The sequence below is a fragment of the Pseudorca crassidens genome, chromosome 7, assembly GCF_039906515.1.
Source record: "Pseudorca crassidens isolate mPseCra1 chromosome 7, mPseCra1.hap1, whole genome shotgun sequence".
In the NCBI taxonomy this organism is placed as follows: domain Eukaryota; kingdom Metazoa; phylum Chordata; class Mammalia; order Artiodactyla; family Delphinidae; genus Pseudorca; species Pseudorca crassidens.
In genome coordinates, this window is record NC_090302.1 from 87,942,428 (window position 1) to 87,961,190 (window position 18,763).

Here is an 18,763-nt window from a genome sequence, read left to right on the forward strand (position 1 = left end):
ACACAGCTACCACTTCATCTCCTCTCAGGTTGTCTTTTTCACCCATAATGAAAATAACTTTAGGAGTGATGTTCCTAGTACCAGTTGCTAAGATGACTGCAACTGACAGTGGCTCTGAGATATTTTGATGGGTTTCTCCTCCCATCCCACCTTTGGGCCCCCCTGGATGAGAGTAAAGTGAGTTTTCTTACCGTCTCCTCCTTTGCAGTTGGAAGTTGGAGGATTATGTGAAAGCACTTCTCCTCAGTTTAGCACTTTTTCAGAAAACATTTTCTCTTTAACCTCCCCTCTCCTCTTAAAGGCTATTTAAATTTGTCTTGAGTCCCTCTCCATAGTTTTCCCTGCAATTAATATACTTCAAAGCCACCTCAGATTTTTGCCCACTGTATGATATTTGGGTCTTAAGAAAAGGTGCAGGTGAAATAAAAGACTGCCTGTGGCAGTACAAGTGAGTTCTGAGATAGCTAAGCATTTTAAGTAAAAGAAGACTAATAAGAAAAAAATGCTTATATTGAACGTGCCCATAATAACTCAGCCCTGTGGTTTCCTCTGGGATTTATCTGAATTAATTGAAATGACACAAAGTCATGAAGGAGGGATGCCAATAATGACTAGGCAAATAGCTAACAATTAAGTAAGGAAGTGGCCTTGAGTCCATGTGACCTTGGGAAACTTAAATAACCTTTCTAAAGCTTAAGTTTCTCTACAAAAAAAAAAAGATTGCTGGGCTTCCCTGGTGGCGTAGTGGTTGAGAATCTGCCTGCCAATGCAGGGGACACGGGTTCGATCCCTGGTCCGGGAAGATCCCACATGCCGCGGAGCAACTAAGCTCGTGTGCCACAACTACAGAGCCTGTGCTCTAGAGCCCGTGAGCCACAACTACTGAGCCCGGGTGCCACAACTACTGAAGCCTGTGCCTAGAGCCCGTGCTCCACAATGAGAGAAGCCACTGCAATGAGAAGCCCACACACCACAACGAAGAGTAGCCCCCGCTCACCGCAACTAGAGAAAGCCCGCGTGCAGCAACGAAGACCCAACACAGCCAAAAATAAATAAATAAATAAATAATAAATTAAAAAAAAAGATTGCTGTGAGAAGTAAATGAGATTAGCATCTAAAACACTTAACATAATATGTGGCCTATGGGAAAACACTCATCATCGTCCTCATCATTCTATATTCAAATTATCGACTTGCATCGAGTACAGTACTAACTGTTATCTCATTTAATTCTCAGAATATTGTGGTAGGTTTTATTATTTCTGTATTTGTGAATGAAAAAGTGAGTCTGAGGGGCTTAGAGACTTACCCACAGTCACTGAGCTAATAACGGGGAAATCCACGAATCTAGCCCAGACCTGTGGATTTCAGGGTCCCTGGTCTGTTCACTCATCAGGTGTTGACATCACACAGAAGTAATAGTGCTTTGCAGTTGCTAACGAGATCTTGAAAATTATCTTATTTAATGATATAAATAGCTCTGGGAAGTAGGTCTTATTATTTCCTATTACCAGACAAAAAGTCAGGCTTAGAAGTTTTAAATTTTTGTTCACATCACAGAACAAGTTAATGCTGGTGCTGAGCTCTGAAGCTATGCTGTCTGATTGCAAAGGTCCTGTCATCACTTCCCACAGTTTGAACCAATTTCCCCACTCATTTAGGGGAAAGTTCACCTACCCTAGAAAAACTAAAGACTGCTTAGTTTCTGTCATCAGAGAATATAATTATTCTCTGCAAGGGCATTTGTTGGACTCACCCAGGTCCAACCTACAGTTTCAATCCTGAGAGTTTTTGTATCTCTGTGGGGTTAGACTGGGAGTCTTGGTAACTAGATCAGAACTATTCTTGTAACATTTCACAATCTTGACCTTTTTTTCCAAATAAAAAGTTAAAAAAATAAAAATTACTCTTTTCTTCTTTCAAGAGACAAATTGTTATTTACCTTTTTCTCTCACATTTACTGCCCCCTCCCACCCCCCACCAACTTCTTATGCAGAGCACTGAATAAATCCTGGACACACATTACCGTTTAAAATCCTTGGTACTGAGGAGCATTTTGTAATGCCAAAAAGTAAGAGGGGCATTGAAGAAAGATGAGAAGCCAACTTGAAAGAGCACCCAATATCTAAAACTGGGAACAATTTGAGCAACAAATGACATGATATTAGTTATGACCAAAGAATGGATCCAATATAAATTAGTGAAATAAATAAATGGGGGAGAAGGAACACATTCCTTTCAGAAGAATTCCAATGAATAAATGTAGAAGGAATGAGGGGAATAGAAATATCATCATGAGAATACCACAATAGTTGCTGCAGGTAGGATCCTTTGATGAATGATAAAATTAGTGGATGAAACTTTAAGGAGAAATAGTGTATTTGCATAGCCTCAAAAAAATCTCTCCAAAAATTCAGTAACCACTGTGGTAATTTTAACATATGACCACAAATTCTTGATTACTGGCCCCCATCCTGAGAATGGAGCTGAATTCCCCTCCCCTTGAGTCGGGGATGACTTGGTGACTGAAGGGAAAATAGTAACTTTACAGTAGAGAAACAAATAGCACCCTTAACCACATGACCAAGGTTCACATCCTTAGTAATAAGCAATATTGATATCACATGTCCTCTGATATAAGCCAGAGGGACACATCACCTCTGTGGTATACTTTCCTTAACACCAGAAAGTTAAGTCTGTCTATTCATGAGAAAACTGCAGACAAAATCAAATTCTGGAACACTACAAAATACCTGATCACTACTTGTTAGAAGTGTCAAGGTCACAAAAGACAAGGAAAGGCTGAAAAACTGTCACAGACTGGAATTGATCTAGTTACCATAAATACAATGTAGATTGGATTGGATCCTGAAACAGGAAAAAGGTCATCAGTGGAAAAAGTGGAGGAATCAGAACAAAGTCTGCAGTTAATTTTTTTTTTTTTTTTTTTTGCGGTACGCGGGCCTCCCACTGTTGTGGCCTCTCCCGTTGTGGAGCACAGGCTCCAGACGCGCAGGCTCAGCGGCCATGGCTCACGGGCCCAGCTGCTCCGTGGCATGTGGGATCTTCCCGGACCGGGGCACGAACCCGTGTCCCCTGCATCGGCAGGCGGACTCTCAACCACTGTGCCACCAGGGAAGCCCTGCAGTTAATTTTATTGTACCAATTTTTATTTCATAGTTTTGATAAATGTACCTGGTTATGTAAGATGTTACTATTAGAGAAAAGTGGGTGACAGATTTGCAACTTTGTCTAAATCTAAAATGATTTCAAAATAAAAAGTTAAAAAAATTTATATCAAGTACACGCATCTTCCTGACACTACTGACAGTTATGAATTATGGACCATTCTCTAGCAGAGGAACATTTTCAATGAGCTCAGAATTAACCCCTCCAGGAGCACCACCCTACCTGAGTCATGGAAACAGCCGTGAACTAGGAGTTAGGAGACCTCTACGTTCCACATGGGCAAGTTACTTGAACCAGGTCTGTTTTCTCATCTGTAAAATGGAACAATACATACTTTCACAAGATTAAATTAATTTTCAACTGAAAAAGCTGCTGTGATAAGTATTTAGCACCTGACAGAGTAATTGCTTAATAAAATCCTGGGTGGTCTAATTCATATCCATAACATTGACTGCCTACAAGTCACAGGCCACAGACTCAGAAGCCTGCAGGGTCCAGGTGCATTTAGATGGCTCTGTAACAAATTCTAGAATGCATGGCCCATTTAAAGGAGACACAGCTCGAACGGACTGTTGCCAGCAGAGCTTGGTCCCAGAGCTGCCAAAAGTTTTTCAAGACAAGCTAAAAATTCTGATTTCTAAAAATGTGTTATCTCCTTATTTTTAAAATGTTGATAATGAATTTAAGACATTTTAAAGCATTGTATGAATATCAGAAAATGTCTGTTGGCTAGATTTGGCCTTTCGGTCACCAGTTTCTGAGTCCTACATGGTCTAATGGGAAAAACCTTGGAGTTCTCCGTGAACCATGTAGCTATGCCTTAGACTCCAGGAAAAAATATACACTGGGCACATGTAGAGTTAAAATAAAACACTACAAAGCAAAAGCAAACAGAGTTTAGCCTCCTCCACCTCCCTGGTCACTGCTAACCACTGTAGGTTTATATTGGTCACATCTAGGCTGTTCCATTTGATGTCTAGACACCTTACTGGGGTTGGAAGGGAACTGGGGGGCCATAAAGTCCATCCTGCCAGTCACTGAGAAGCCCCTGGGTCTGCATTTGCCCAACTCCATTGAAGCACAGAGAGCCTCTGTGTCTGGCTGAGTTGGGACCAAGAGCCAGGTCTCCATCCCCTTTTCCCATTAACCAAACTCTAAATACTGTGGGCCAAGGACCTTGCTTAATAGAACACCCTTCACCCAGTGCACCGTAAACTTTCTTGCCCAATGGACAAAACACCTATGATTCCCTCATGATGACATCACTCATCTGGTAAGTCAAAATTCTCCAAAGAATTTTGAGCTAAAAGTGATAACTTCTCTAGCAAATTTTATATTCTACTCCCATTAAAAAAAATCTTTAAAAGTAAGTGGTAAGATGGCTAAGATATAAAATTTGGCTAAAATATCATTTCTCCCCCCATCCCCAATTCCAGCCCAGTGGCTACTTGACTGTCATTAATCAATGTTACTTTTTCCTGGACAGAAAATGATCTGTGTATCTTCTTTAAAAAAGTGGGTTTTAGCCAGAGTCTGATTTCCCAAATAGTTGCATGTCTAGAAACATTTCTTTTTCTTTTAGAAAGTGGAATATATGGAACAAACCTCCTTAATCATTTTTATTGCTCTGCTGAGTGAGAATAAAATCATGCTGGTTGTTATCTCACATTTCTGCCCCACAGAGAGCAGGTTCTAAATAAGCTGGATCATTATGATCAATAAAGCATAATTCTTTAGAAAATCAAGAGATGTGAGAGAGGCAGCTGTGTCCAAACAGACAAATTCTGGAAGACTGGAGTGTGAGGAGAAAACAGTGAGCATGGCTGACAAGGAGGACAAACACAGTTGGCACACTTGGTCGTGGTATTGAAGGAGATAAGACACTTGAGACCAAAATATGGAGACTTAGAGCAGCATTCACCTTCCTTTTTCGCTCTGAGTATTGTAGGTCACTTTTAAAATTTTTCCCCTTTTGTTGTGATGGTCCATATATTGGGGATACATATGAAAATTATTGCATGCCACAATTTATTCAGTCTTTCTTGTCAGAAAATCCCCCAAATAATTTGGTCAATCAGTTTTGAAGTTTTACACTATAAGCAAAGATGCTCCTTAAAGAATGTGAAAATAGAGTAGTACACAGCAAAACATTTCAAAAAGTACTGAAGGATATAAAACTCAAAATCTTCTCTTTCCTTGCTGTTGCCAGATACACTTCCCAAAGCTGTCCACTGTTAATGATGTCTTATTTATATTTCCATTTTAATGAAACCACATGTGTGCATGCTTTTTGCAAGTAGAACCATACTATATACACTGTTCTGCATTTTTCTTTTTTCACTTCAAAAAATATTTCCTTACCAGCCCGTATTGTTTTTCATGGTTGCCACTTTTAATGGATATGCCATAATTTATTTAAGCATTCTTGTATTGATGGACATTAAATTAATTCTTATTTGGACAAAAAAATTACAGAGTGAATCATACATTTTGTTCACAAGTATATATGGAGCATAAACTCCTAGAAGTATAACTGCAGGTCAAAGGCTATGTATTATTAAACGTTGAATGTATAATTCTAAATTGCACTCTGCAGTTATGGAAATGTTGGAAAGTTTATGGACTTAGATAATCATCTTCTATAGCGGTGCTTTTAGTCTCTACTAGGGCAGAAAATACCAGACTGTAAATGTATTCAGCTCTTAGTGAAAAGATGAAAGCACAGCTTCTAGTCTTGTACTCAGGAGAACATATGTGAATGTGCCACCCCAAGATAGACCCTGGAAAGTAGTTGGCACTCAAAAAATATTTGTTGAATTAATGGATAAACAAACCACGGCAGTGCCAATATAGAGTTAGTATGTGTTTTAAGTCAATTGTGTTCAAACATAAAAAAAAAACTCATTTAAACAAATAAATGTAAATTTTAACAAGTTTTATTGCATTCTTGTGCTAAAAGGAAAGACTAAGTTATCCATTAATCAACATGAGGTGTATTCTGTGTTTTATTTATTTAATCTTAAGAGAGCCTTGTTCAGTGAGATAAAAAACTGATTTCTGATTTTTTTTTCACACTCTTTAACTTGAAATTATGCATAACTGACATGTAGAAATCAAGAGATGGAAAAGTCCTATTGGCCTGTCCAACTCTATTTCCAAACAGGTACAGGGTGGGGTGTTCAAAGTGAGGGGAAAAAAATGAGTCCAAATGGCCAAAAAGGACACATGTATAAAAATTGGGACTCAACTCCCAGCCCCAGATGTAAGCTATTCCCACACCTGACAACACAAAGCTGAACACACTGTACCTTAAAGATGAATTTACAGGTGAACTGATATCCTGCTGGGATGCAAAGGAGGGCAAGTCTCAGAGTCCCACTCCAGGATCCTCAGCTCTGATTTGCGGAGACCACAGGTGCTGTCCTGAAATCTCATTGTTACAGTCCTTTATATATGGAGTGGAGGAGTTACAGAAATCCCTCAGCCTTCCAAGGTCATTTGAACCAAATTAGTAGCAGAATCAGACAATTATCTTTCCAGGGACATTGTAGCCTTCCCTTGTGGTGAGAGATGGCTCTAAACAAATTCCATCTCTTGCTATCCCACCCACCCCTGGGCAGGGGAGCTTCTGTTTTGGCAGATCCCACAAGTGCCATGACTTGGCCTGAACCAAAAGAGATGATTTAGAACATGTATTGGATTATCCATGTGCCCTGTTCCTCTGAGACTTGTGAAAAGCCATCCTCTGCCCCTCGGTGTGCAAAGGCGACTAGAATGGAGGGACAAGTCACTATTGGGTGTAAAGTTACAGGAAGACTTAGAGAGGCATCTTGTTCTTTGGAGCCATTAATCCTTGAATGGAATCTGGCGATGACATATCACAGTCTGCTTAGTTCTCTACCAGCTGAAGCAGGAATTGACCCCTGGTGAGTGTTTTCCAATAAACTGTATCCAAGTGAGATGACTTCTCATTTTAGAGTGGCTCTTATCCCATTTTGGAGGAGCACATTTTGTCCTTAAAATAAATGTTTAGAACACTCATTCATCTGACAACACAAATAGCTCTGGTTTTCATCATATCCTTCTACTGTGTTACTAACTGCATGCCCATTATTTGGTCCAGTGGGTTAAAAATGTATAATTGATATTACATGTGACAACCTTGTCTAATATTGATGTTCAAATTTTATCTTATTGAAGTGGTAATATTTAATATTGAGTCTATGAAAGTAATAAACCTGTTTACTTTAAACTGAATGCCTACTTTAATAGCAGAACCAAATTTTACAGGTGAAAACTTTTTTACATAAGGAGAGAGAGGAGTTAATTCTGAAATTATTTTGTAGGGTACCACCTATACAAAAGCAACAATTTAAAGAAAGAAAAACTCAATAAAAAATGTTTCCAAGGAGCTCATTGAAACCGCAGAAAATACAGTGAAACTGAATAACTAGCAAGTGACAGATTACCTGATGACAGTTTCCTTCTCTTCCTCCTGATGAAATAAAATTCATACTTTATGACAAGATAAGAAAAATTTAAACATAAAAATTTTCTTTGACCATTTGGGCCTCCTCCCACCCCTTTAGTGTGTGTTGTGCATCTGCATTAACCAGACCTTCTTAGGAGATAACATTCCATCTTAATCTCATCAAGGATCATAACTCCTTAGGAGATAACCTTTCATCTTTATCTTGTAAGGGGCTATGATGGCCCATGACCTTCTATTGATACTTGCTTTGTATGTGTACATCTGGATTGTGTAAACTGTTAACAATACATATTGTTTTGACATATAACCCTTTATCTCAAATACTTATTTAACTGTGCTTTGACCTCTAATGGGTGCAGTCCTCAGAGCTTTCTTTTTTTTTTTTTTACATCTTTATTGGAGTATAATTGCTTTACAGTGGTGTGTTAGTTTCTGCTTTATAACAAAGTGAATCAGTTATACATATACATATGTTCCCATATCTCTTCCCTCTTCTGTCTCTCTCCCTCCCACCCTCCCTATCCCACCCCTCTAGGTGGTCACAAAGCACCGAGCTGATCTCCCTGTGCTATGCGGCTGCTTCCCACTAGCTATCTATTTTACGTTTGGTAGTGTATATATGTCAATGTCACTCTCTCACTTTGTCACAGCCTCAGAGCTTTCTGAAAGCCTGTTTCCTGGGTTGTAATCTTCAGGGTGGTTCAAATAAAATTTTCCATCTTTTTCTTAGGTCAACTGATTAATTTTTTCTTCAAACATGCATGGTGTAGCCAGCAGGATATCAGAGATACCCACCAGAGGACACCTGGAGTCTACCCCAAACTGGTGCTTGGTACCAAGCATGGACCCATTGAGCCCCACTGGCTTCTCAGTACTCCTCAGGTGTTCTGGTGAGTTCTTCTGACATCCAGATTTCATTGTTTGAGTGATGATCCTGAGTTTTATTCAAGCTGTTTTTACTTAAGACTTGGAGTCTTAAGGGGCACTGGTACATTTCCCAGGCATGGTCCTAGGAGGATCTGGGCAGAAGGCCTAGGAAAACATAGGTGGCTGGGTTTTTGTTAAATTTGGCTTAAATTGAAAAAAAAAACCCCAAGAAACAATAAACAAGTTGAAACCTAAATGTCCATCAACAGGTGAATGGATAAAGAAGACATGGTATATATATAAAATGGAGTAACACTCAGCCATAAAAAAGAGTGACGTCATGCCATTTGCAGCAACATGGATGGAGCTACAGATTATCATACTAAGTGAAGTAAGTCAAAAAGAGAAAGACAAATACCATATGATATCACTTATATGTGGAATCTATCAATAAAATATATAAATGAACCTATCTACAAAACAGAAACAGACTCACAGACATACAGAACAGACTTGTGGTTGGGGGAGGGATGGACTGGGAGTTTGTGGTTAGCAGATGCAAACAATTACATATAGAATGAATAAACAACAAGGTCCTACTGTATAGCACAGGGAACAATATTCAATATCCTGAGATAAAACATAATGGAAAAGAATATAAAAAAGAGTATATATGTATATATTGGAATCACTTTTGCTGTACAGCAGAAATTAATACAACACTGTAAATCAACTATACTTCAATAAAACAAACAAACAAAAACAAGTTGATATATGGTCTGAACAAAATTTTGCTAGTGAAATGAGAGACTAAATTATGCAGCTTCAAAAAATAAGGGAGACCCAGTACAACCAGTAATTAACCTCTCTGGGCCTCCATTTAGAAATCTGTCAATACCTGTTGGGGTAATTGATGATGAGTGACACGGCATGAGAGCTCCCTCTACGGGGCGGCCTTCCAGACTCCAATTCTAGTTGAGGTTTCCTTTTGTTAACATTCACAGCATGTTTTATTGGCAGGAGGATTCACAATGAGGGAGAAAAGGCCACAAGACTCACCAGAAAGAAGGCTCAGAAATTCTTGGGTGGGACCAAGGGAGGCACAAGGTGGCTGTAGGGTCAGCTGGTGGCTACAATGATCACATGGTTCCCTCTGATGTTGCAGATAATGGCACCCATCACAGGGCTGTTGTGAGGATTAAATATGTTAATAAATGTAAAGTGCTTACAACAGTGTTTAGCATGTAGGGAGTGTCATATAAATGTTAGCTGTTATTATTTCAACTCACAGAAATCCAAATCATGACTCTTTGACTCAATATACATTACAGCCTGCAGTTAGAGAATGTTCCCTTAGCAAAGCTATATTTCATTCTTCCATGTTTTGAGCAGAATGGTTGTCTGAAGTCTGAAGTCATCCCTGCCTTTGAGGACTGCGTAGAAAGTAGCAAAATATAACACACCCAAGTTAAAATTCTCGATTTTTTTTCTTTTATAATTTCTCCTTACCCTATATTTTGTGTCCCAGGATAAGTACGTATCTGTTCGATCACACATTTTCATCACCATGTAATAAAGATGTCTAATTTTCTTGCCTGGAATAACTGAATATTCTCTTCTACCCCCATTCAGCCAACTTTAAATATTGAGGTCTGCATCTCGAAATGCCATTTCCAGGTGGGTCATTCTTTACCAAGAATACAGGAAATTATACAGCAGTGGCTTAAATATATTGCAGTTTATCCTTCTCACCTAATAAGAAATCCAGGGCTGGAGAGATAGCTCAATGATGTGATGAAGGACTCAGGTAAGTTTTATCACCCTGCCACATCATCTTTGGAAAGTGTTCTTTTGCTTTCAAGTGTGCATGATTGACCTATAAAGGACAACAGAAGTTGGAAGGAGTCATGCTGGATCAGGAAAACAAGTAAGTTCTCAGAATCTCTCAGGTGGTATTTCATTGGCAAGTATTGTGTCAAACTGTAACTATTTTGTGGCCAGTGTTCAGAACAGAAACAAAGGGGGGGGGGCGGTGTCAAACTCTAAGTAATTAAAGGGAAACACCTGTTCTTCTGTTTCTTTGCATTGTAGCTTAAAGAGAAAGAAGAGACAAGTGCACCCCAATGTTCACAGCAGCCCTATTCACAATAGCCAGGACATAGAAACAACCTAAAAGTCCATCAGCAGAGGAATGGATAAAGAAGATATGGTACATATATACAGTGGAGTATTACCCATAAAAAGCAACAAAATTGGGTCATTTGTAGAGATGTGGATGGACCTAGAGACTGTCACACATAGTGAAGTAAGTCAGAAAGAGAAAAACGAATATCGTATATTAACGCATATATTTGGAATCTGAAAAAATTTGTATAGAGGATCTTATTTACAAAGCAGACATAGAGGCACAGATGTAGAGAAAAAGCGCATGTATACCAAGGGGAAAGTGGGTGTGGGATGAATTGGGAGACTGGGATTGACATATATACACTCTTGATACTATATATAAAATAGATAACTAATGAGAGCCTACTGTATAGCACAGGGCACTCTACTCAGGGCTCTGTGGTGACCTAAATGGGAAGGAAATCCAATAAAGGGGAGATATATGTATATGTATAGCTGATTCACTTTTCTGTACAACAGAAACTAACACAACACTGTAAAGCAAATATACTCCAATTAAAAAAAAAAGACTCCGCATTCCCAATGCAGGGGGACTGGGTTTGAACCCTGATCAGGGAACTAGATCCCACATGCGGCAATGAAGATCCCGCATGCCACAACTGAGACCTGGCACTGTCAAATAAATAAATATTAAAAAAAATAAAACAGAAACAAAAGGGGAGACTGTCATTCTGTCTCTTTGCATTGCAGCTTAAAGAAAAAGAATGCCTGCAGGAAATACTATTTTTAGCTTCACTGTGGGCCAGCATGGAGTCAATGAGAAGTCCCTGATACAAATTTTTGAAGTGTCACAGAACATTTTCAATAATGGATAGAACATACAGACATAAAATCAATAAAGGAACAGCTAACTTTTAACAACATTATAAACCAAATGGACCTAAGAGCCATATATAGAAAATTCCACCCAACAGTTAGATATTATTCTCAACTCTAAATGGAACTTTCTCCTAGATCACATATTAGGTCACAAAACAAGTCTTGATAAAATTAGCAAGACTGAATTATACTAAGTATTTTTTCTGTCCACCATGGAATGTAAATAAAAAGCAACATAAAAAAAGCTGGAAAATTCACAAATGTGTGGAAATTAAATAATATAATCTTGAGAAAGATTATTTTGTTTTCAAAAATGAAAACAAAAGAGATATTAGAAAATGTCTTGAGAAAAATTAAAATGAAAACAGTATACCAAAACATATGGGATACATCAAAAGCAGTTTTACAAGGGAAGTTTATAGTCATAAATTCCTAGATTAAGATAAAAGAAAAGTCTCAAATAAACAACCTAACATCATACCTCAAGAAACTAGAAAAAAGAAGAACAAAGTAAGCCCAAAGTAAGCCCAAAAAAGACCCATGTATATACAATAAACAAAATATCACCACTAAATACTCTCAATCAAATACTTATGAAAAGTCCTAAATAACTTTTGTCAAATGTTTGAATCTTAAACGTTAGTAGCATGGAGCATAAAAATATATCCAACAAAACCAACATCATTTTATATTAATTTAAAATAAAGTCACAAAAAAATGTGATGGGCTTCTCATATCATAAAGCTTCCTTCCAACCTGTAACAACCATTACATCTTCCCAATGCAAGCTAGATTTCAACAAACAGGAGCAATACCACCGCTACCACCAACAACAGTAACAAACAGCTGTAACACAAAATCCTGATGGGAAGGGAGAATCTGATTTCCAGAATTTCTACTTTATATTATTTAACATATAAATTTTCAACAAAGAGTTATGAGGTATGAAAACAAACAACAAAGTATGACCCATGAATGAGGAAAAAAATGTGTGTGTGTGTATATATATATATATATATATATATGCACTCGTGTGTGTGTGTGTATATATATATATATGTACATTGTCCAAACAATGTGGACATACACATATACACATTGTCCAGGCATTAAAAAGACTTTAAATCACTCTCTTAAATATTCCCATAGAACTCAATGAAATTTTGGACAAAGAACTAAAGGAAATCAGGAAAATGGTGCCTCACCAAGTGACAAACACTAATAAAGAGAAATAAATTACAAAAAGGAATCAAATATATATTCTAGAGTTGAAAAGTGCCACAACTGAAATAAGGAAGTTATTAGAGGGATTCACTAGCAGATTTAAGCAGGCAGAATAAAGAATTGGCACATTTGAAGAAGAACTGATTGAGACTATCCAGTCTGAGAGGTGGAAAGAGGAAAGAGTGAAGAATAACGAGCAGAACGTAAAAGATCTACAAGACATCATCAAGTATGACAACATATCCATAATAGGAATGCTGCATGGAGAGAAAGGGATAGAAAGTCAGGGAAAATATTTGAAGAGATAATTGTCCCAAACTCCTCAAATATGATAAAATACATGAAAGTACATATCCAAGAAACTCAGTGAACTCCAACAGGAGATCTAAATGAAAACACTATTTTAAAATTGCAAAAACTAACAAAGAATTTTGAAAGCGTCAAGGGAGAAGGCTGGTGGATTTCATATTCACGTGTTGAAAGAAAAACACTGTTAACCAAGAATTCTATATCTGGTAAAACCATCTTCCAAAAATGAAGGACAGCAGTGATATAGGTAAGATGGCAGAATAGGAAACTCCAGGTCTGTAACCCCATGAAAACACTGAACTAAACAATAGAATACAAATAGCTTTGTGGGAGCTCTAGAAACCAGTCAGTAATCTGAAGCAACAAAGTGAATGCCCAGTCAAGAAAGAGTCACTCTCAAAATGATAGCAAATTTCGTGACATTTTTGCTCACTCTTATCCTAACCCACTCCTGACTCAATATGGTGCACTAGAGTGAAAGCTGCCCAATTACTGGTCCTCCATTGGGAGAAAAGTAAAAGAGTGCAACTTGATTGCAATGTGTGGCATGCCAGGCAATGTCTGAGAGTCTGATTTCTGTCTCACATGACTCACAGCTGAGATAGGAATAGTGGAATATTTTGTATATCAGATTGGTGGCTGTGAAAGCAATGATGGATTCAATGGCCCATGAAAACTTCATGGCAACTGTAGACCTGCACACACTTGGAAGGCAGAGATTACTGACAGAGGAATACAACAGAACATTTAAGGGCCAAGAAGACAGGGGTGCGGCTCTTGGGGAAATGAAACATCTGTGTGTGGCAGAATTAGGGGGCTGTGGCTGGGCTGCAGACACAGGTCCAGTGTAGGCACATCCTCAGAAAAGATCTGAGAAGACCTTAAGTCATTACACCAGGCTGATTAGTGAAGGCCTTCCTCTGCAAGTATCCAGTCTACAAGGCTGGGAGAGGTGGCTGTATTTTTCAATATGCAATTTTTGACAAAAGCTCACAAAACACAGAAAAAAACAGGAAAATGTGGCCCACTCAAAGGAACATAATAACTCTCTAGAAAGTGACACTAAAGAAACACAGGCTTCAGAGTTGCTAGATGAACTCTTGAAAACAACTGCCTAGGAAATCAGGAAGATGATATATCAACAAAGTGAGAATATCAACAAAGAGACAGAATTTATTTAAAAAAAGCAAATGTGGAGTTAAAAGTGTAACTAAATTGAAAATTTCACAAGAGCGGTTCAAAAGCAGACTGAAACAGGCAGAGGAAGGCATCAGTAAACTTGAAGAAAAATCATTTGAAATTATTAGCTCTCAGAGCAAAAAGGAAAATGAATGAAGAAACGTGAACCGACCCTAATGGAATTATGGGAATCCAAAAAAGAAGACATTACGGGAATCCAGGAAGAAAAGAGAGTGAGAAAACAGCAGAAACCTCGTCTGAAGGAATAATGGACAAAAACTTCCCAAACTGTGAAATACTTGGATAGAAAAATACAAGTTAAACAAACTGTAGGGTAAAATCAAATAGACCCACACTAAAACACATTATAATCAACCTGACAAAAGTAAAAATCAAAGAATCTTGAAAGAATCAATAGACAACTGAATCATCATGTATTAATGATGTCAAATAAAATTTTTAGCAGATTTTTCAGCAGAAACCTTGCAGTCCAGGAGGGACTGGGATGATGTATTTTAAGTACTGAAGGGAAAAAAAAAAGCCTTATAAACTGAAACTCCTATATCGGCAAAACTGTACTTCAAAATAAAGGAGAAATTAAGGCTTTCCAACGTAAACAAATCTTGGATGGAATTACTATCATTAGACCTTCCCTACCAGAAATACTAAAGGGAGTCCTTCAAGTTGAAATGATAAAATCCTAGACAAGTAGCTCAAAGCTAGAAGAAAATATATAGTTCTCTGGTTAAGGTAAATAAGTGGAGAAATATAAAAAACATGAGTATTGCAACGTGGGTTGGTAATCACACTTTATATATATTATGGGATAAAAGTAAGAAAATTAAAAATTAACATAATTTCTATGTTAATGGATACACAATATATAAGGATGTATTTTTTAACATCAATAACAGACTGGAGGAGTGGTGCTGTGAAGGAGTAGAATTTTTGTATGTTATTGAAGTTAAGCTGTTGACAGTTTAAAACAGATTGTTATGACTTTAGGATATTGTATGTAATCCCTGTGATAACCAAAAAGAAAATATTTACAAAGTATACAGAAAAGGAAGTGAGAAGGGAATCAAAACGTGTCACTCCAAAAAAAATAAAATAAACACAAAAGAAGGCAATAAAGAAGGGACAAAAATTTAATGAAGCATACAGAAAACAAATGTCACAAATGGCAAAAAAAAGTCCTTCTCTATCAGTAATTACTTTAAGAATAATGGATTAAACTCACCAATTAAGATGCATAAGCTGGCAGAATGGATAAAAAACAGAATCCAACTATAAGCTGTCTATGCTGTCTACAAGGGATTCAGTTTAAATTTATGGACATACACAGGTTGAAAGTGAAGAATGGAAAACTATCCCATGCAAATAGTGAGCAAAAGGGAACAAGGTGCCTATACTAATATCAGACAAACTAGACTTTAAGTCAAACCTTTTACAAGGAACAAAGAAGGAATTTATATAATGAGAAAAGGATCAATTCTCTAAGAAAAAATAAAAATTATAAACATTTGTACCAGAGCTCCTTAACAGATGAAGCAAACCTTGACGGAAGGGAGAAACAGTAAGAGTTGAAGACTTTGATAGCCTTCATTCAGAAATGGGAGAGAACAACCACACAGAAGATCAGTAAGGAAACAGAAAACTTAAACAAGAGTATAAACCAAATGGACCTAACAGACACATATATACACAGCTCTCTACCCAAAGACAGTAAATTACAGATTTTTCTCAAGTGTACGTGAAACATTTCCAGAATAGCCATATGTTAGGCCACAAAACAATTCTTAATAAAAATTAAAACTACTGAAATCATACAATGAATCTTTTTCCATCACAATGGGATAAAAGTGGAAATCAGTAACAGAAGGGAAACAAAAATTCACAAATATGTGGAAATTAAACAGCACGCTGTTAAACAACCGATGGGTCAAGGAAGAAATTACAAGAGAAACTACAAAATACCTTGAGACCAAACAAAAAAACTACATAATAGCAAACCTTACGGGATGGAGCACAAGCAGTGATGAGAGGGAAATTTATAGCTGTAAAGGCTTACATTAAAACAGAATAAAGATCTCATATCCACAATCTAACATTTTCCTTAAAGAAGTAGAAAAAGCTTAACCCAAGGCCAGCAGATGGGAAAAATAATAAATGTTACAGCATACATAAACAAAACAGAAAAACAATATTGAAAGTCAATGAAACCAGGAGTTAGTTATTAGAAAAGATCAACACGTACCTCAAGATGGACACAGAAGAGACTCCTGAATTTCCCTCCTTCCATGGATGCACTGAATATACAGCTACACACAGATCAATTCCCTCTGAAAGATATCAAGAAACTAACTTTAGTGACTCCGACACATTGGGAAACTGAGAAAATACCCACTCAGAAATGTGTAGGAAAGGATGAGACACACTCTTACTATAAACCCCACCCAAGAACAGCACCTTATAATCTTTCTGAAACCACCAACTTCTAGCCTCTTCCCAATTAGTGCAGTGTTTGCACCACATTTCTAATGCCCCAGATTTTAAGGCTGCCGCCTGAGGGATGGACCCCCAAATCATCCAGCTCTGAGAGCCAAAAGGGCTTCCCTTCACAAGTCCCATGATATTATAGCAAACAAATAAGCAGTTTTTACAAGGTGCTTGAGCACTCCCTCTGGCTATCTCCCCAAACGTAGAGCAGAGGGAACACACACAAATGCTTATCTCCCAATTTCTTCCTGGAGGGAGTTGGACTACATACTTTCCCAGCTACTGTCTGAGGGTCCAGCTTCTAATCAGCTTGCATTTCAGCTGACTGGAATCCTGCCCAGCGCCCAAAAGAGCCAGTGGGTACTTACTCTGCCCTCTCCCCCAGCTTCCTTCAACAATAAAGCCAAGTCTCCTGCATGGCCCTGGAGGGAGCTTGTCTACACATTTAGAACCCTGACTTTAAAAACTGCCACCTGAGGGATGGACCCCCAAATAACCTACCTCTGAAAGTCAATTGGGCTTGCATTCCTGAGCACCACAGTACTATAGCAAACAAAGAAGAAGTTTTTAAATGGATGCATGAGGATTTCCCATATCTATACACCCAGACCCAGCATGGAGGGAGACGACAAAAAAATGCCCATCTCCCAGCAAGAATGTTTCTCCCTGGAAGGAAGTCGTATATTTTCGTAGCTGCTGCCTGTGGTTCTGGCTTCCAGTTAGTCTGCATGTGGAAGCTCACGGGGATCCATTTGGGAGCCTGGTAAAGCTGGTGGGCATGTCCCCTGCTACCTCCCCCAGCTCCAAGTAAGACCAAATTTTTATCTTCTCTCCTGGAAGGAGCTTGTCCACACATCTAGCACACCAGTTTTCAACTGCCACCTAAGGGACTAGCCCCCAATTCACCTAGCTCTGGGACCTGAAAGGGCTCAGCCTTCATGAGTGCCTGGGACCACTAAAAACAAAGGCTGTTTTACTTGGACAGAGAAGCATTCAGAGTAATTATTTCCCTTGGCTCAACGCAGAGTGAGGAAGAAGAAACTCTTCCAGCTCTGAATTCTTCTTCATAGGGGCTAGACTACATGTGTCATATTCTGACTTTTCCAGCTCCTGCCTGATAATTGGGCTTCCAATTAACCTGCATCAGGGAGTTAAAGCGGCAGGCAACTGGCAGTTGTTCAGAAGCCTAAACAGGCATATGAGCATTAACCACATCGTTGAGCACACTGATGGGTCTTGGAACACCCTCAACTGCTGGAAGTCACTAACAACAAAGACAATGATTTCAACAACTAGGCCAGGCTGATTAAGGAGGTTCATATCCTACACAAGACAGATTAAACTGGGAAAAGGGGCTGTTTTATTTATTTATTTATTTATTTTTTTTTTTTAAAAGGGGCTGTTTTATACAGAAACCAACACAGAGAGTCAAGGAAAGTAAAGAAACGGGGATGTTTCAAACAAATAAACAGATCTCTAGGAGCTGACCTTAATGAAGTGGATATAAGTAATTACCCAACAGAGTTCAGAATAATGGTAATAAAGATGCTGACGTCAGGAGAATAAAGCATGAGCAAAGTGTGAGTTTCAACAAAGAGACAGAAAATATTAAGAAGTACCAAACAGAAATCATAGATTTCAAGAATAAATGAACTGAAAAATTCAATACAGGGCTTCACAAGCAGACTAGACCAAATGGAAGAAAGAATCAGACAAGGCAGTGGAAGTTATCTAATCAAAAGAGCAAAAAGAAAGAAGAATAGAAAAAAGTGAAGATCGCATAAGGGACACCAGTAAGTGGATCAATATATGCATTAGAGGTCTTCAAGAAAGAGAAAGAAAGAAAGGGCAGAGAGAATATTCAAAGAAATACTGCCTAAAAACTTCCCTAATGTGGGGAAAGAAAGAGATACCCAGATCGAGGAAGCCCAAAACTCTCCAAAGAAGATTAATCCAAAGAGACCTACACATAGACACAATATAATGAAATTATCAGAA

At 38.1% G+C, this 18,763-nt stretch overlaps 1 protein-coding gene across 6 annotated transcripts in view; it reads right to left on the reverse strand.

Moving 5' to 3' along the window:
* FAM240B (family with sequence similarity 240 member B) overlaps positions 1-18,763 on the reverse strand; it is an 82,733-nt gene that overhangs the window by 25,501 nt on the left and 38,469 nt on the right. For 2 of the 6 annotated variants that reach the window (XM_067742447.1, XM_067742448.1), the window contains exons 1-2: positions 6,498-8,172; positions 3,412-3,500 (exon numbers count right to left, since the gene is read on the reverse strand). In XM_067742447.1, coding sequence (XP_067598548.1) covers positions 3,412-3,420 — 9 coding nt within the window. In that variant the 5' untranslated portion in view covers positions 3,421-3,500; positions 6,498-8,172. Of the gene's footprint in view, positions 1-3,411; positions 3,675-6,497; positions 8,173-9,607; positions 9,735-10,300; positions 10,522-16,523; positions 16,609-18,763 lie in introns of those variants that run through there. The other 4 variants (XM_067742446.1, XM_067742450.1, XM_067742449.1 and 1 more) reach the window with 3 other exon arrangements.